The sequence below is a fragment of the Pipistrellus kuhlii genome, unplaced genomic scaffold (genome assembly GCF_014108245.1).
Source record: "Pipistrellus kuhlii isolate mPipKuh1 unplaced genomic scaffold, mPipKuh1.p scaffold_m20_p_5, whole genome shotgun sequence".
Classification (NCBI taxonomy): Eukaryota; Metazoa; Chordata; class Mammalia; order Chiroptera; family Vespertilionidae; genus Pipistrellus; species Pipistrellus kuhlii.
This window is the reverse complement of record NW_023425551.1, coordinates 77,417,045-77,433,685: the sequence shown is the minus strand read 5'-3', so window position 1 is coordinate 77,433,685 and position 16,641 is coordinate 77,417,045. Positions and strand designations below refer to the sequence as shown.

Here is a 16,641-nt window from a genome sequence, read left to right as displayed (position 1 = left end):
TGTGCAGGAGGCCACTGATCAATGTTTCTCATTATTGATGCTTCTATCTCTCTTCTCCTTTCCCTTCTTCTCTGAAATAAATAAAAACGTATTTTAAAATATCTATATATATTAAAAAAGCCAATGATTGGAATGCCATAATGACCAGAATGACCAGTCGGTATGATGCCCACTATGGCCAGCGAATCTCCTTCTTAAACTCTTAATCTCCCTCTTAATCTTTCTTCTCTGCCCTCTATGTTTCTGTAATTCTCTTCTATACACCCCAGCTTTATAATAATTACATTCTAGATAATTTTCTGTTTTCCACTTCCTAAATTTTCTTCTCAACTTTGTCCAATCTACTGTCAAATTATTTTTGACATACTCAAAAGTCCATTAATTTTAGTTATTTGATTCTCTTTTCTTTTAAAAAAAAATGCTGTCATTTTTAATAATTTCCTACTCCTTGCAAATATTCTTAAATTTGTTGTCTATTTCTTTTAAACATGTTTAGCACAGTTGTTTTAATTTCTGTTCTTGTTAATTCCAGCATATGGGGGTCTATGTGGTTCTGTTTCTGCTCTCTGTGGTTTTAATAGTTTGTGTTCAGGTTCAAACTATCTTGTTTTCTGTGTGTCTTTAGCTGCTAGCTAGGTCATTGCCTTTGAAAATTATATGAAGCCTAGGATGGATGTGCCCTCATCTAGACAGGTTTTGAGCTTTCTTCTTCCAGGTCCTTAGAGCTTACTCAAGGATCAAAGCACAGTTAAGACTTGGAAGTCTCTGGCCCAGTTAGACCGTGTATACCCAACATGCGAGTCTATGCAGATGTCATCCTCAGGCCAGGGAAGCTTTTCCCCTTTTCTTTCTCCTCTTCTCCCCCATTTGGTTGGGTTCCCAGGCCCACAGATCTTTCAGCAGTTCCTAAAAGGTGAGGAGAGTGGCAGCATATTTAGATATCATCTATAAACTGAAGAGTTCCTGAATTTTAGGCTCATGTATCCAGGAATGTCTGGTTGGATTTCAACCTTACCATGTCCTCTCCAAAGCCAAATTCCTGTTTACTCCCTAAACCTGCTCTTCTATCTCAAAAAAATAGCAACACAATTCAATCTCTCAGGGAATCATGTTGGCTCTATCTTCAAACTATATCCAAGATTTATCCATTCCATTGCTAATACCTGCGCAGACTACTCTCTCTTCTTGACCATTACAAATGTCTCCTCATTGCTTCTGTTTCCTTTGCCCCTCTCAATCTATTCTCAAATCAGAAATCAGTTAAAATGTGAGCCATAGCATGACACAATCCTCTGCTCAAAGTCCTCCATGAGACTTACAGAATACACATGCCAGAATTCTTATCGTGACTCAAAGGCCCTATCCTGTTTGACCTCAGCTCCCCGTGACTCTGCTCCAGCCACATTTATTGAGCCTTGTACACACTGGATATGATGCCCGCTCAGCCTCTCACTAACTGTTTAATCCGCCTGCAATGCTCTTCCCCTAGATCAGTGTTTCCCAAACTTTTCTCATGACTAGAATCACCTGGTGGAGTTGTTAAAATACAGATTCCTGAATCCCTACTTTGAAGTGCTAAACTAGAATTTTTGGGAACATATAGGTAAAATTGTATACTTAACTAGTGCTCTAAGACAGAGGGGCCTAGATATTTGAGTGGTTTCCTTTCTCATGTCCTTAAACTCTTTCCTTATGTCTTGAGAGCTATAACCTCCCTACTCCCCATATTTATTATAGTTGTACCTCTGAGTACTGCCTATTTTCTTTCTCTGCTTCATTTTTTTTCCTAAACAGATTATATATATGTGTGTGTGTTTTGTTTTGTTTTTAAATTTTCTCTTCTCTCCCACTACTAGAATGACGGGCGTCTGTCTATGTTACCAGAAACCATTCATTAAATGTTTGTTAAATGAAAGACTGCTATATTTGAGGTACTTGTGTGCCTCAAATTGGGAGATGCCCAGTAGGAATTCGGACATAGAGGTGTGGAGCTTAGAAAGGAACCCGAGGTGGGGTTCCAGAGTTGAGATGGCATCTTCTGGGCAGTGGGAAGAGAAGAGAAAGATGGAGCCCTATGGAGCAGTTACATGTGAGGGATGGTGGAAAATGGTGCTTGGATGTTACTCAAGTCTTTAGATGAATCTGGAAAGAACTGAGCCTCTGACACCAAGAGAGGAAATATTTTTAAAAATATATTTCTTTTCATTAATTTCATAGAGGAAGGGAGAAGGAGAGAGAGATAGACATCAATGATGAGAGAGAATCATTGATCGGCTGCCTCCTGCATGCCCGCTGCTGGGGATCGAGCCCGCAACCCAGGCATGTGTCCTTGGCTGGAGTCAAACCTGGGACCCCTCAGTCCGCAGGCTAATGCTTTATCCACTGAGCCAAGCCAGCTAGGGCTGGAAACATTTTTAATAAGGAGGGAGTTTTAGCAATGTTAGAAGTTGCAGGAAAGATAGGGTGAGGATGCAAGACCAAAACCCAAACATTCAGTCATATAATTTTGAAAGCTCAGGAGTAAAACTGTCCCACATTCTGATGTAAGTATTTTGAAATGTTGAATTTTTTGTGAAAGATATCTTTAGTAAAACTTGCAACTTGAGTACTATTGTAATAGTACCAAATATTCCATAATTTATCTAAGTGTATTTGGAAATTGGTTGTAGCAGTGTGACGAATAGCAGATTGGACTTGCACCAGACACATTTAACTTACGGTTTAGATTTCATGGGTGATGGGTTAAATTGAGTAACCTTGAAAGTGATCATTAACATTTACAAGCACTTCAATGGTGAGAGTGGAATATTTTCTTTTAATCTCATGTGTACTAATTTTATAGGAGCTGAGAAGGAATGTGATAGTGATACATTACTAAAATAGTATTGTATAACGTTTCAGATAACCAATGAGATTGTGCGACAAATGATGGAAATGGAAGGAATGTACAGCTTGGATAAGCCTGGAGACTTCACTACTATTGTTGATGTACAGCTCATAGCAGCAATGATCCACCCTGGAGGGGGTCGAAATGACATTCCACAACGTTTAAAAAGACAATTTACTGTGTTCAATTGCACGTTGCCTTCAAATGCTTCAATAGACAAAATTTTTGGTATGACTCTTCTTGGTGTTTAATATTTTAATTGCATATATAATGGACATAAACCATGCAAAACCTTACTTACAAGATAAAAAGCTCTGTTTGAAGGGGGGATTAAGTATGTGAAATAGAGAGCCAAGTACTAGAAAAGAGGGGAGTAAATACTAAGAAGAATGTTTATAGCCCCTTTAAGACTCAGGCATCTTCTGAAATAGCCTTGTTGAAGGTCGGCTTTAGAGATAAGCAAATCTTTGTGCTTTGGGTTTCTTGGCATGATTTATAAGAGGAATCTGGGCTGAGTAACTGCACATTGATCATAGGTTAACAACATAATATACCAAGTCAAATGTAGCATTTTGCTATGTTAATAAAAATGAAATTTTTAGTGCCAAATTTAGGTTGAATTAAACTATACCATCAAAAACTATGTTTGTGAAGACATGCAAGAGAAACAGACTCAGGAATGTGTGGACATTAGTTATTTGACATGGCAGGTACTGTAGATCAGAAGGGAAAGGCACCTTCAATGTGTGGTTCTGGGATATCTAGAAATTCTTATGGGAAAATTATTGAAATTGGACCCCTACTTCACACTAAACATAAAATCAATACAGATAGATTAAAGATTTAAATATGAAAATCAAAGCTATAAAACACTTGGAAGAAAATAAAGGAGAATATCCGAAAGACCTCTGTGTAGGAAAGAACTGTTTAAATGAGACCCAGGAAGCATAAGCTATACACTGTATAGTATACAGGAAAAGGATGATAAACCTCACTAGGTTAAGAATGTTGGATCCTCTAAAAAGCAACATTAATAGAGGGGGAAACAACAACAACAACAAAAAAGAAAACAAGACTCAAGTGGAAGGAAAAAAAAATTTCAACCCACAAAACAAAACAAAAAAGTTAGTATTCTGAATATTTAAAGAAATCTTATGAATCATTAAGAGAAAAGCAAACAACCCAATTAGAAAATAGGCAATTGCCAAAACCAGTTTGGCTCAGTGGATAGAGCATCGGCCTGCAGACTGAAGAGTCCCAGGTTTGATTCTGGTCAAGGGCATGTACCTTGGTTGCAGGCTCATCCCCACTGGGGGTTGTGCAGGAGGCAGCTGATCGATGTTTTTCTCTCTCATTGATGTTTCTAGCTCTCTCTCTCTCTCCCCCTTCCTCTCTGTAAAAAAATCAATAAAAATATATATTAAAAAATGGGAAATAAAAAACCCAGCACTTTAAGAAAATGTAAAACCAAGTACCAAGTAAACAAATGTAAAGGGGATAAGCAATAATATTCAGGAAAATGCAAATTTAGAGCACCAAGCAAATGCCACATCATACCCGCTAGATTTGTAAAAAATGAGAAATTCTGATAAAATCGGGCATTGGTGGGAATGTGAAGCAACTGGGCATGCAATTTGCTGTCAGGCCTGTTGAGTAGGGGAGTGAGTAGAGGTGGTTCTGGTGAAGCAGACCTTGGCCACTCCCCCTCCCCCAGCAGGTCCACTTCCAGCTGTGTAACAGTTTACATTGTTTTCCTTCATGGCGTGTGCTCTCTGAGTCTCACTTGAGAAGTTCTTTCCTACCCAGAGGTCATGTGGATGGATGGTCTCCTGTATTTCCCCCCAAGCACTGTACAGCTTTGCCTTCCATCCACCTGTAATTGGTTTTGCATCTGTGCCCCAGAACATTGTTCACAGCAGCAAAAGCCTTGAAGTAACCCCCATATTTATTGCCAATAAAATCGGATAAATAACTTGCTGCCTAGGCAGGCACACAGCGTAATGCCACACAGCAGCAAATCTGAGCACACGCAGCTACATGCTTCGGCATGGATAAAGCTCAGAAGTAGTATGTTGAGTGAAATAAGCAAGTCACCAAAGAATACATGATTCTATGAAATCAAGTTTCAAAAATTAAGGTTAAAAAAAAAAAAGTTCAAGTTCAGAAGAAAAAGTGGCAAAGCCATAAAGAAAAGCCAGCTATGGTTCTCACCATGTCAGAATGGTGGTACCTCGGGCAAGGGATAGGGATGGACAAAGGGCTTCCAGTGTCCCAGGCCATGTGGAGTCTCTCAGGTCTGTATGTGAGCATTTGCTCAGCTGTCACACTAGTTTATACACTCTTCGATGTGATTCATATTGCAAGTTACATGTGGAAACAAACCAGAAATTGAGGTTCTGGAAGAGAGAAATAACTGCCCAGTCAGGGCCGTGTGGCTAGTGCAGGGCAGAGGCGAGGCGCTAATCCTGATTTTGGGTTCCAGATCCCATGCTTCCCTCAGAACACGTGCCCGCAGGAAGCTGGAGACCCAGATCCCGAGGAGTTCAGGAAGCAAAGGGCCTTCTGGGCCTTGGCGCCAGCAGCCGTGACTTCGGAGGACAGTTCCATGTTCCCTCCAGCCTCTCTTCTTCGGGCTGCGAGAACGAAGCCCAGTTTCTTTAGCTGCCCCCCCCCCCCCCACCTGCTCCAAATCTTTAAACAGGGGTTCACATTCATATCCCCCTAAAAACACCTTGCTCAGCACTGAGCACATCATGCAGTGTGCCATCTCACTGGGGGGAATAGAGCACCCAGTTTTTGCAGCCTGAACCCCAAACATTCTAACCCTACAACGCCTCCTCCCGAGGGCGGTTATGTCGCTGTCTGTGCCGGGTGTGTCCCGGGAACCATGAGAGGACCAGCCCACTCGGGGGTGTTGACTGACTCCAGGTCCAGAGATGTGGGTGCAGAATCCATTTCTTTCAACAACCTCTCCGCTGACCGTGAGCAATTGCTTCACCTGCCTGACCCGGGCTGCTCCCCGGCAGCAGGAGGGGGTGGCCTCTGCGTCCTTTGCCAGCTTCCTCCGCCCCAGGACGAGAGCTGTGCGGCAGGTTCCGAGCCAGGCTTCGTGGGTTCAAATCTCAGACCCGCCCACACGCAGACCGTGTGACATATTACAATGGGAACACTCTGTCTTACATTATAGCTCCACTGGAGTCAGGAGAGAGACTGAGAATTCTTTCTCAGAGGATACTGGGAGGGTTAAATGAGCTAATCCATATAAAATGCCTACTAAGCTTCCCAGGCCCTCTGCTGATGTCATTGGGAAAGTCTTATAATGATTTATTTTCAGGGATAAACATACACCTTATAACCTTTTAATGAGCTTGCACCGTTCATCTTGTGTATTTGTCTCTGTGTGTGTCTTTGTTGTTGTTTTTCAGGAGTGATTGGCTGCGGATACTTTGATGCCTGTCGAAGGTTCAAACCTGAAATAACTGAGATGATTGCACATCTGGTTTCGGCAGGCAGAGTGCTGTGGCAGTGGACTAAGGTACCGTCGTCCCTGGTCAGTAATAAAAACACGTCAAGTGTGATCCGGCCTAGTTCTCGCGCGTGGCCCGCGAAGTTATCACCGCGTTCCATGTGGTAATGCCGTTTTGTGCCAGACAAACGAGGTGCTCAGAGAGATTTAGAGCGCCTTTTCCGCCCAGGGAGCGTGCATGCTGATGGAATGATGCTTTCCATATGCATGAGATGTTGCTGTGAACCAGATACGACACCCAAGAGGAAGTAGGATTTTGCTGAAATGAAAACACTGCTTTTCCACTTGTTACTTTGATTTGTAACTCTCTGTATGTCTGTCTCCCCCGGCAGACACACCTCCCCTCTCCGATCAAACTATGTCAGACCCAGATATTTACTGACTGAGTGGACACTTGGATTTCCAGATAGTCTTAGCTAACCAAAACGTGTGTGTTCCTCAGAGGTGGAACAAGAGTTAGTAAATGGATGAAAATGTACTTTAAAAGACAGGCTAGGTTTTAATACAAAAGGCAGTGCCCTAGGTAAAGCTCGGCGGATCTGCGCCTGCCAGCAGATGGCTTAAGGCAGACTTACGAATAAGCAATTAAGTGTAGGTCTGAGATAAAAAACAAAGTTGATATGTTTGCCAGAAAACGGTAGGGATAAGAATTAGCTGTCACAGTTCACTATCCATTCTTGAGGCCAGTTACACGCATCTGTGCGGGAGCTGCGTCCCGGAGGCGACACCCAGGCCAGCCTCTCCGATTCCGGGGCGGGCTCAGGGGTTCTAGAGACTGAATTCTCAGGAAGTGGGCGTGTCTCATGAACACAGCCCCCACCCACCCCTGTCAGCACAGGGCCTTTGCACGTGCTGTTCTGGCTCTCTTAAAGAAACTCCCAAATGAATGGCACGGTCTGAGTGTCTGGGAATTTTCTGTGGTAAGACCCATCTGTTTCCAGTGGGGCTATTGCTCATTTTTATGAAAAGCTTTGGTCTTCCTGGTGTCTTTGAAAGCTCCTCTTGTTATCTGACGGCTTAGTGGCTCCCCTTCCTCACCTTTCGTTCCCTCATTAGCCCACTGTGCACGAGCTTTCACTTGCACTGCTCTCATCAGGCTCACCCAAGAACCGGTGCTGCTAAATCTAAAGGCTGTTTTTTTACTTGACTCTCAGCAGCTTTTGACACAAATGGTCTCTCTGAACACTTTCTCCACTCAGCCTCAGGGGGGGCTCATTCACTTGGTTTGCTCCTTCAGTTATTGGTTACCTTTCTAAGCCCCTTCTCCACCCCCTTAAGTACTGGCGTGCCCTTGATCTGGATGCTGGATGTGGTTTCTGTCTCAGTCTTTTTTTTTTTTTTTTTTTTTTTAATAATATATTTTTATTGATTCAGAGAGGAAGGAAAAAGGAGAGAGAGATAGAAACATCAATGACGAGAGAGAATCGTTGATTGGGCTGCCCCCTGCATGGGATGGAATCAATAACCCTGGCATGTGTCCTTGACTGGAATTGAACCTGGGACCCTTCACTCCACAGGCCAATGCTTTATCCATTGAGCTCAACCAACTAGGGCTCAGTCTTTACCCCGAATCTCATCCGGCCTCAGAGCTCAGAACACCTCTCTGTGCCGATGGCATCAAAATCAGGACCTGGATCCCAGCCTCGTTGCTGGCTCCAGACCTGTTTCTAACTGCTTAGTGGACGTCACCATTTTGATACCCAATAACCATCTCACTGCTAGCATGTCCGAATAGAACTCTTGGTTGTCCTTGAATGTGACCCTTCCCAGACTTCTGCATCTCAATTACCAGCAACAACTGTCCTGCTTCTCTGGCTGAAAATTGGACCACCCTTGACTTGTCTTTCCCATCCCCTGATTCCAGCCGGTCCGCAAGTCTCAGTACTTGCTTTCACAGTGTGCCCCATGCTGAGAGCTTAGACCACCTCACTGTGAACCCTGTGGGGGCTTCCATCACCTGCCTGATCACACAGCTCCTTCCCAGCCAGCCTGCTTGCTTGCTTTCTGCCCTCCTGAGTCTGTTCTGCCACAGCCCTGAAACGCTTTTCAGGAAGTAACCCCGAGAGCGTCCCTAGGTTCCCAGTCACATTCACAGCGAGAGCCACCACCTTGCTGGGGCCGTGCCCTCGCCCTGAGCTGGCCCTGCTCACCCATCTCCCTCCCACACTCTGCTCCAGCCAGGGCGCGCCTTTCCCCGCCTCGGAGCCAGGCCACTTGATGTGACTTGATTCACATCCTTCTGATCTTCCTTTCCTGGATCATTTCCTCCGGAGCGCCTGTCCGTGGCCTCATCTCAGGCATTCTCTGTCCAGACTCCATTTTTTTCTAGCCATGATTTATAGCATTATTGTTTGTCTATTTTTTTTTTATCAACATGCTTGTTTCCTACGTATTATTATCGGCTTCCCACTAGATCGGAAGCTCCCTGAGGGCAGCAGACCCAGTGGTCTCCTTTACTGGGTGTCCTCCCAGGGCAGTGGGAGGTGCTCAGACACCATCATTGAAGAATAAATACACTTTCCTCCTCTGCCCACCCCCAGATAAACAGCCTTCTTTGTATTTTATCACCCGTCTTCACAAAGCACACTTTTAATCCACTCGCTGTACATCGCTTCACCTTCATAGTATTTAACGTAGCTCTAAAACAGAAGCAGGTCCGAAAAGAAGGGAGTTGACAAAAATTAAAGGGACATACTAGAAGAGAAGGAAAGAAGCATGCTAATAAATGAGCAGCAGAGGGAAAGAAAGGCACTGACCTAATCCTCTTCAATGGCCGCTCCAGATGCTGATGGCTGTCTTTTACAGCAAAGAAGGAAAAGCAGCGTTCCCATGGCCTTGTCCCTTCATTTTTGCATGTTTGTAATGTAAGTGTATGATTTACATTTTAGCTTGGCCTGGAATGGGCAAAGAGGGAAATAACACTTCCTTCTCTCTCCTTTGCTACCTGCTGTTTTTACTTCCTCTGTGAATGAGCCTGTGAAAACCACTCTCCAAACTCAGCAAGGGACTAGTTCAACAAAGAGAGGGCTCATTCCATGAGGGAGCTCCTGAACTCATCCTGTGGAGTCTGCTCCTTTTCTCCAGGATTATAGCTTTGCTTTGGAAAGCGATGCTGATGATATCAATATACTCTCCTCAGGGCGAGCAGTACCCCCCCCCCCCCCCACACACACACCTGCTACACCCCATATTCATCCCCACCTGGGCATGGTTACAGCTGTGCCTGTTTAGATTCTACAAGTTGGTAGGAATAATAAGTAAATTAGTGTTCAAACAAACAAACAAACAAAACCCGAGAACACCACCTAGTACTTACAGATGCACATCAGACTAGCCTGCCGATTTATTCCTGGTGTGCAGACATATGAAAGCCTGAGCCTGTGTCTCCTCTGTGCAGAATACACGTGGAAATACAAACTCACGAAGGCCCCTAACCAGACAGTCTATAGGACATAGTCATTGTTGATGTGATAAGTGAACCTGGTGACCAGCTCGCACCGTGCTTTGTTAGGACCTATTTCCGAGTAGCACTGAGGAGGTTAATGATGACCAGGAATGCTTATTCCCACAACTCACATGGTTCTTAAGAAGTCAGGGGAAGTGGCTTGTTCAAAGTCAACTAGGGGTGGTAGAACCGGGGCTAGAATCTGCAACCGGTGCGTCATGCTTGAATCCCTCCCATTCAAGGGCTTATGTTCCTTTACTTTCTACGGTGGCTTATGTGTTTTCTCCAGCAACACTGATGAAAGTACAAACTTAACGTTGGTTTAATGTTCAGCCTATTTAATTTAAAATAGGACTTGGGAAATAAAATAGTTCTAAAAACAGTTCTACTTTTAGTTTATATGAAAAGTGAATATGTATCACTTTTTTTTTTTTTCCATCTCTAGGTGAAGATGCTGCCTACTCCTTCTAAATTTCATTACATTTTCAATCTTCGAGATCTTTCCAGAATTTGGCAAGGGATGTTAAACATAAAAGCTGAGGAGTGTAATTCGATCTTTGTTCTCCTGTCACTTTTCAAACACGAGTGCACCAGAGTCATTGCAGACAGGTGTGTATCACAGCGCCTGCGTTCAAGGTGCTATATCAAAGTTTATACAGACCCTCAACAGTTTAGCTTCCTGGATAGAGTGTCGGCCTGTGGACTGACGGGTCCTGGATTTGATTCTGGTCAAGGGCTCTTACATCACTTGCAGGCTCTATCCCCAGACCCATTCTCTAGCCGTGTCTCCAGACATGAGGGAGGCAAACAATCAATGTATCTTTCTCACATTGATGCTTCTCTCCCTCTCGCTTCCACCCTCTAATCAATGGGAAAATATCCTCTGGTGAGAATTAACAGCAACACAAAAAGTTTATACAATAGATTAACTCCTGCATTGTCTGCTCAAATCAGTAGAGTAGGGTGTAGTGAATCAGTAGAGTAAGGAGGAGTGAATCAGTAGAATCAGTAGGATAAAGAGTAGTGAATCAGTGGAATAAGGATAGTGAATCAGTGGAGTAAGGATAGTGAATCAGTGAAGTAAGGAGGAGTGAATCAGTAGAGTAAGGAGGAGAGAATCAGTGGAGTGAGGAGGAGAGAATCAATGGAGTAAGGATGAGTGAATCAGTGGAGTGAGGAGGAGAGAGTCAGTGGAGTAAGGAGGAGAGAGTCAGTGGAGTAAGGAGGAGAGAATTAGTGGAGTAAGGAGGAGTGAATCAGTAGAATAAGGAGGGGAGAATCGGTGGAGTAAGGATGAGTGAATCAGTGGAGTGAGGAGGAGAGAATCAGTGGAGTAAGGAGGAGAGAGTCAGTGGAATAAGGAGGAGAGAATCAGTGGAGTAAGGAGGAGTGAATAAGTAGAATAAGGAGGGGAGAATCGGTGGAGTAGGGAGTAGTGGGTCAGTGGAGTGAGGAGGAGTGAATCAGTGGAGTAAGGAATAGTGTCTTAATATTCTCTGGGGCATCTGAAGCATCGATGCTGTTTCCCACCTGCTGGTTGCCTTAAAAAGTTTGCTGTGCCACATTCAACAGGACATCTTTTTAAATCACCACATTATAATAGAGTTGTTAACATTCCAAGGCAAGTTTCAGTTGTGTACATTTTCTAAAAATTGGAGCTCTGTGTAGTTTTGGGGTAAAATCTGGTACATAAACCTAGTCATCATTCTGAGCCTGTGTCCCCCTCTGTGAAATGTGGAGGGTAATGTCAGTCTTACAGAGTTGCAAAGGCCACCACAGTGTCTCACACACAGGTGACATTTGTCCAGTGTTAGTCACCACCATCCTCTCTTCCCTCTGATACCATCAGTCTGAAAAAGAACCTTCACGCACTGTGTGTCCACAAACCCAGAAAGTTTGTACTCTTATTGCAATTTTTAGGCACCTTTGACCTCAACCAGTTGACTCACCTGTATTGTTAAACAAAACAATTATTCATGACACTGGTTAAAGCCACTGTCGTGACAGGTAGAGGGATTGCTGCTGCCGGGCTTTGCGGTAAGGGACAGAGGCTCAACTCCAAACCCAACAAGGAAAAAGTAGGAGTTTATATAGTAAGGTGACCAGACGTCCCACTTTTGGCGGGACAGTCCCGATTTCTTTAAAAAAATCAGGACTCTTTTTTAAAAATGCTGCGGGACACCAGACAAATTGTTAAAAATCGGGATTGTCCTGCCAAAAGCAGGATGTCTGGTCACCTTAGTTTATGGGCAAGTAACAGGATGGGGAGGTCGGCAGGTGGAAAATCAGCAAAATCTCAGGTGTAGGGGGATTCTGGCTAAATGGACCCTAATAGCATTCTTGCAGGCCAGGTGATCAGATGTTACCCCAGGGGGATGAAGGAGAATGTGGAATTTGGTCATACACGAGTGTGATCGGATATTGGGGGTGGAGGATTCTAGCTAAATGTACTTAACAAGATTTGTGTTAAATTGGGTGATGCAAAGAAGGGCATGGAAGTACCAAAGCTGAGGGAAGAGTATTCAGAGGAGCCTAAGTCTGGTCAAGGAGGGACTGTCCTCAGTATTTTCTGTAAGTAACGCTGCCAATGTTATAACTCTGTTCGATAGGTTAGGTCCTTCCTATCAGAAGGCAGAACATAGTAGTCCCCTTTTCTGACGTGATGGAGGTACGGGGTGGGGCCAGAGGAGGTGGAAGGAGGCAGCAACCATGCTCGGTGAGGAAAGAGGCCTCCATGTTTGCATTTTCACTCCTTGTCTCTTCTGGCAGATTTGTATCACCCGAGGACGAGCAGTGGTTCAATATACATGTAACTCGTGCAATTGAAGAAAATATCAGCTCGGAGTTGACAGCGTATGTTCATCCTGAGCCATACTTTGTAGATTTTCTCCGTGAGATGCCTGAACCGACTGGTGATGAACCTGAAGACACTATCTTTGAAGTGCCCAGGATCTATGAACTGGTATTTATTTTCATCCTTAAAGAGAATCTTTTGAGGATCACCTACTTAACTAGAAATTTTTCCCTATATCTGAGCCTCGCCATGGAGTCACTGTAACTTCTTCATTAGTCATGAGTTGTGATTCATGTCATCATACACAAAGTATAAAATATTTTTTTCAATTAAATTCAGTAGCTATCTCATGGAAGTCAGGTATAAGACAAGGTTGCCTGATCTTATCACTATTATTTAGTACCAGAGGGCTGGTGCATGGATTCTTGCATGGGTGAGGTCCTTCAGCCTGGCTGGCAATCGGGCTGATGGGGCGGTCTTGCCCAGTTCTGATTGGGGCCAATCGAGACCGGCCAGGCTGGGAGGGACCTCGGAGGTTGGCTGGCTGGAGGGAGGGACTGCAGGATGTTGGTTGGCCGCAGGAGGTTGACTGTGGGAATGCACTGACCACCAGGGGGCAGCTCCTGCATTGAGCTTTTGGTAGACTGGTCATACCGGTCAACCGGTTATATATATTGGTTTGAAAGTTCTAGGCACTGCAACAAAATGGCAAAAAGAAAATAGATGTAATTATCAGATGGGGAAAAAATTCGATTTTATTTGCAGATGATATGATTATCTCTTCATATAATCCAAGAGAATTTAATAATCTCTTACAAGTGCTAAGGGTTCAGTAAGATGACCAGGTATGACATAAATACAAAATTCAGTAACTATCCTCTATACCAGAGATTAGGCTAGATGCAGCTGACTGCCTGTGTTTTGTTAGATTTGCCAGCTGATAATGATTTTTACATTCTTAAGTGGGTAGAGAAAAAGCAAACCAATAATAACATTGTGTCCTGTGAAAATTATACGGACTTCAAGTACCAGGGTTTATAATACAGTGGCTTTGGGACATAGCCATGCCCACTTGTTTACCAATGTCTGAGAGCTTTCACAGGCCAGGGGCAGAACTCTGAGTAGCCTCTGGAGACCACATGGGCCACAAAGCCTACCATATTCACTGTCTTGCCCTTTTCAGAAAAAGTTGCCAACTCTTGCTAACAATCACAAGGTAGAAAATGTAGCATAAGAGTATTTGATTTGACAGAAAAGTATGTAAAATACCTAGGAATAAACATGATAAAACTTTACTTGATTAAATGACTCATTAGGCTTCCTAAATTAGTGCATGGGTTTAATGAAGTTTGAAACAAGACTCCGAAGGGCAGCGAAGTAAGTCTGGAGTGCATGTAGATCAAGAAACAAATTTGGGGGAGAAACAATTTGCAAAGCAAATACCTGAATATTTATTTCAGAACAATTTGACTGTATAAAGAATGTGAAACTTCTGTGTAGTTTTTTTTTTTTTTTAATGCATAGACAGTATTAAAAAGCAAATAAAAACTGAGAAAAAATATTTGTTATATTCCAACCTTCATTACCATGGGTAGGAGCGGATGCTGGGTTTTTTAAGGCAAAAGTCGGGAATAATTTCATATTGGAAAGTTGGTTTTCAGGCCCCTGAAAATGGAGATAATTAAAAGTCAACTAATCCATGACACATTTTTAGAAATGCAATAGGTTTAAAAAATGTGGAATTACTTTGGAATGTCTTTACCATTGATACTTTTGTAAATTTTGGACCTTACCTATATTTTTCTCTCTTCTCACCCACAGCTGCCATCCTTTGAATTTCTGTGTGAAAAACTCCAGTTTTACCAGAAACAGTTCAATGAAGTCATTAGAGGAACATCTCTTGATCTGGTCTTTTTTAAAGATGCAATGACTCATCTTGTTAAGGTTCTAACTGTGGACTGTTTACTGACATAAATAGAGCATGTAAAAGCTTAGTAAATTGCACAGATAAACCTCTTGAGAGAATAAATATATACTATCAGGTAGCATATAGAGAGTGTCCTTAAAATTGGGCTCATTCACTGTCTCCAAAAACAAAGGCTTAATTAGAAATCCCTTATTTGAATTCACCCGTATGACAGCAGGCATTTTTCCCAGGCAAATTGATGGGTTTTGTGTTCAGAGCTTTTGACGCACCGAATCAGTTTTACCTTCCTACGCAGTATGCTGTAGAACCCTGTGAGGAGATATGTGTTCCCTCCTTAAATCATATTTTGACATAATGGGAATTCTGTTCCTTGTAGAGGAAAAGTGGATGCTTTTAAAATGTCTATCTCATGACAGGCTTACAGATGAGGGGCCGACTGAGGGGGAAAGGGATTGGGTGGGGGGATATAGGGGTGACGGAAAAGCAGAATCCAGCTAGCGGCAGCACTGAGGAGAAGGGTAGTTTGATCCAAGTCTGGGAAGCCACAAAGTGTTGTTTATTTGTATAATTTATAGATCAAAATGGAATTTCTCCAGGAGTCAGAGCACAGAGTAGAAAGGTGATAAAGAGGAAGCATTTAGCTCTGCTTATCATACAGGGTGAGGCAAACGTAGGGTTACAGTTGCCAGTATTTTTTTTTGTGTTATTGTTTATTCATTACGGCATTATTTTCTGTGGGAACAACTGTACAGTTGTTGACTGAAAAAGTTGGTGAATTTCTGGATGTCCTAGGGCTGCTTCTCATTTCAATCAATTCTCCAGTATCCCTGTGGCTAGTTCCCGGGGCCTGGGATCGTGTTCTAGGTGCAAAACCTATAAGGGATTAACGTGTCTTAAAATACAATGATGGAATTGATACATTACTGATCTGACAGCTATAGACTTGCACTGAAAATCACTGTTAGTGGTGATAATGAAGTGAGTGTTCCATCTAGACTTTCTTCCTCGCGGGGACCGTGAGGAAAAGGCAACTCTTTAGCAGGGTCTTCCATAGGCCTGCATTAGACCTGAACCACTTATCCTCTCTGAAGGAATCCACCACAGAAAAGCGACACAGCACTAGAAAGGCTGTTCCTCTCACCCTTCTCCAAATGCCTTTCTGCCCCAATTGCAAGTAGAATTCTGAGACTTTTGAAGAATCTTCTTTGGGAGAGATAGGATAGAGGTAGTATATATTTGTGGAAGAGCTAGCCGTTAGTAAGTGGGGTGTTAGGCTGGTGAGGAATAAGCCAATGAGTCCACACTTTGTGCAGATAGGCAAACACAACTCCACCATCCATTCATTTGAGAAGTAAAAATAAAAATAAAAAAATCACACACACACACACACACACACACACACACACAGAATAGTTTTAAAATAGGACAAGAAAGATAATTTGGCCTGTTTTTCATGATGAAAATCTAGATGGGCAGGGAAATGATTTGAATCAAAATCATCGTGAACTTTAATTTTTGACATCCTGAGATATATCATGAGAGGAAAAGGTTTAATATAGCCTGGCAGTATCTGGTCAAATCTTGGACTCATTTAGTACAAGGGTTGGAAAATGGTTGAATTCTTTTTTCAAAGAAATTCTGTTTTATTTCAAAACAGATTTCACGAATAGTTCGAACATCGTGTGGAAACGCACTGCTGGTGGGTGTTGGGGGGTCAGGAAAACAAAGTCTGTCGAGATTGGCCTCTTTCATAGCCGGGTACCAGATCTTCCAGATCACATTAACCAGGTAAGATAACGGAAAGCCGGGCAATAAGTTTTCCTACAGTTAATTTCTCTGGGGTATCAAACGTGGTATCTAACAGTCACCGTGTCAAAATTCTCAGTGGAGCTCAGCTCGTGTGGCCCGGTGTTGAGTGTTCACCTCTGAACCAGGGCACATGCCTGGGTTGTGGGCTTGATCCCCAGTGGGCGACATGCAGGAGGCAGCCAATGAGTGATTCTTTTTCATCAATGATGTTCCTCTCTCTCTCTCTTTCCTTTCCCTCTGAAATCAATAAAGA

The 16,641-nt window shown here is 43.1% G+C and overlaps 1 protein-coding gene across 1 annotated transcript in view; it reads left to right on the top strand.

Moving 5' to 3' along the window:
- Window positions 1-16,641, top strand: part of DNAH8 (dynein axonemal heavy chain 8) — a 263,341-nt gene that overhangs the window by 146,391 nt on the left and 100,309 nt on the right. The window contains exons 56-61 of the mRNA XM_036414990.2: window positions 2,902-3,115; window positions 6,313-6,422; window positions 10,304-10,467; window positions 12,628-12,820; window positions 14,474-14,596; window positions 16,237-16,367. Of these exons, the coding sequence (XP_036270883.2) occupies window positions 2,902-3,115; window positions 6,313-6,422; window positions 10,304-10,467; window positions 12,628-12,820; window positions 14,474-14,596; window positions 16,237-16,367 (935 nt within the window). The remainder of the gene's footprint in view (window positions 1-2,901; window positions 3,116-6,312; window positions 6,423-10,303; window positions 10,468-12,627; window positions 12,821-14,473; window positions 14,597-16,236; window positions 16,368-16,641) is intronic.